Source organism: Loa loa (assembly GCF_000183805.2).
Source record: "Loa loa unplaced genomic scaffold supercont3.2411, whole genome shotgun sequence".
Classification (NCBI taxonomy): Eukaryota; Metazoa; Nematoda; class Chromadorea; order Rhabditida; family Onchocercidae; genus Loa; species Loa loa.
The window spans coordinates 1-1,351 of record NW_018110590.1 but is presented as its reverse complement, the minus strand read 5'-3'; the positions used below and the strand labels follow the sequence as shown (position 1 = coordinate 1,351).

The window sequence follows — 1,351 nt, the reverse complement described above, 5'->3', positions numbered from 1 at the left end:
GATCTCCATAGTAAATGTCTATAATGGGATCAAATAGTCCCACCAGTTGAGCAACATAGAATATGATTTGGCACGTACTATCGTAAGACAGAGATGCATGTAGCGATAGTGATGGAGGAGATTTGAACGGTTTAGGAAATAAGATTTATTAGAAGACTTTTTTCGTTTTTTTTTGATATTGTGTGGTTTACGCTAACTTATGTTAAAGTGACATGATTTAACACGTTCTATCCTACTACTAAAACAGAGATGCATGTAGCGAGATAGTAATGTAGAGGATTATTGAATGGTTTAAGGAATATGGTTTATTAGAAGAGTTTTTTCGTTTTTTTGACATTGTATGGTTTACGCTAACTTATATAAAAGTGACTAAAGTACTGTGTTGATGTTAATATCAGTATTTCACGATATCAGTATTTAGTTATTTTATATGTGTAGAATTTCAACTTCTAATTATCGTTTCAATTTTTTATTATGTACAAATTGTTGCATAACTTCAAATCTGTAAATTTTTTCAGCAAATGGAATTTAATTTTGAGAATGTTGGTCCAAATTTACCGAATTTGGCAGATTTGAAAAAGTACCTGCGTGAGGAGAAGCCGCTCTACTACCAAGTATTGGAGGAATATTTGAAAAATGCGGCGCGTTTGGTATGTTTATTTTTGATGTGAAATTTTTTTAATGGTAAGGCATTTCTACTATGTGCGACCGAACCTACAAATAATTTGCTAACTTTTGATACTATTGATTAATGCCAGAAGAGTGTACAAAATTCTAGACAAGAGAAGAAAACCTTCTCTTGTGCGGTCACTCAAATATGCAATGAAAATGTCAATGCAGGGTATTCAGTATAAAGACTAAAAAAACTTTCCATTGAACTCTTCATTACCTGCTGTAAGTGATATTCCTCTTTAGATTAATGAATTAGGAGCGAAATTGGAGAGAAGTGAGCGTCAAGCTCACGACGAAGGAAGGGTTGAGGAGAGGCAACGTGACAATGAGGAGCAGCTCGTGCTCCACCTCCCCGAGCAGCAACAACGTGAGGAGCAGGAAGTGATAGAACCAGTACCGGCACTGGTTCACGATGAACCAGAGGGGGAGGAGGAAGACGAGGTAACGGATTTACGGCAATTATCACACGAGCCGTTCCTCAATGAAGAAGTTATTGATGCGGTGCCAAGAACCCCGGTAGTGGTCCGGAAACGTAGAGAAATAATAGCAGCTCGTGAAATTGTATTGTAAGTTTATTTTCTCAATTATAGAGATGTTTGAAAAATACTAATTGCCTACCATGAAATGTCGAATTCAATTAATTTATAAATTTATTTTAAAAAATGTTCATAATGTAGAA

At 35.5% G+C, this 1,351-nt stretch overlaps 1 protein-coding gene across 1 annotated transcript; it reads left to right on the top strand.

Annotated features, from left to right (window-relative positions):
- Window positions 1–521: 521 nt before the first annotated feature.
- On the top strand, window positions 522–1,242 carry LOAG_15672 (hypothetical protein; the record flags this gene model as incomplete). The annotated part of the gene is made up of 2 exons (XM_003151161.1): window positions 522–650; window positions 916–1,242. The coding sequence occupies 2 exons, from the start codon at window positions 522–524 to the stop codon at window positions 1,240–1,242; spliced, it is 456 nt and encodes a 151-aa protein (XP_003151209.1).
- Between the last annotated feature and the right edge of the window lie 109 nt (window positions 1,243–1,351).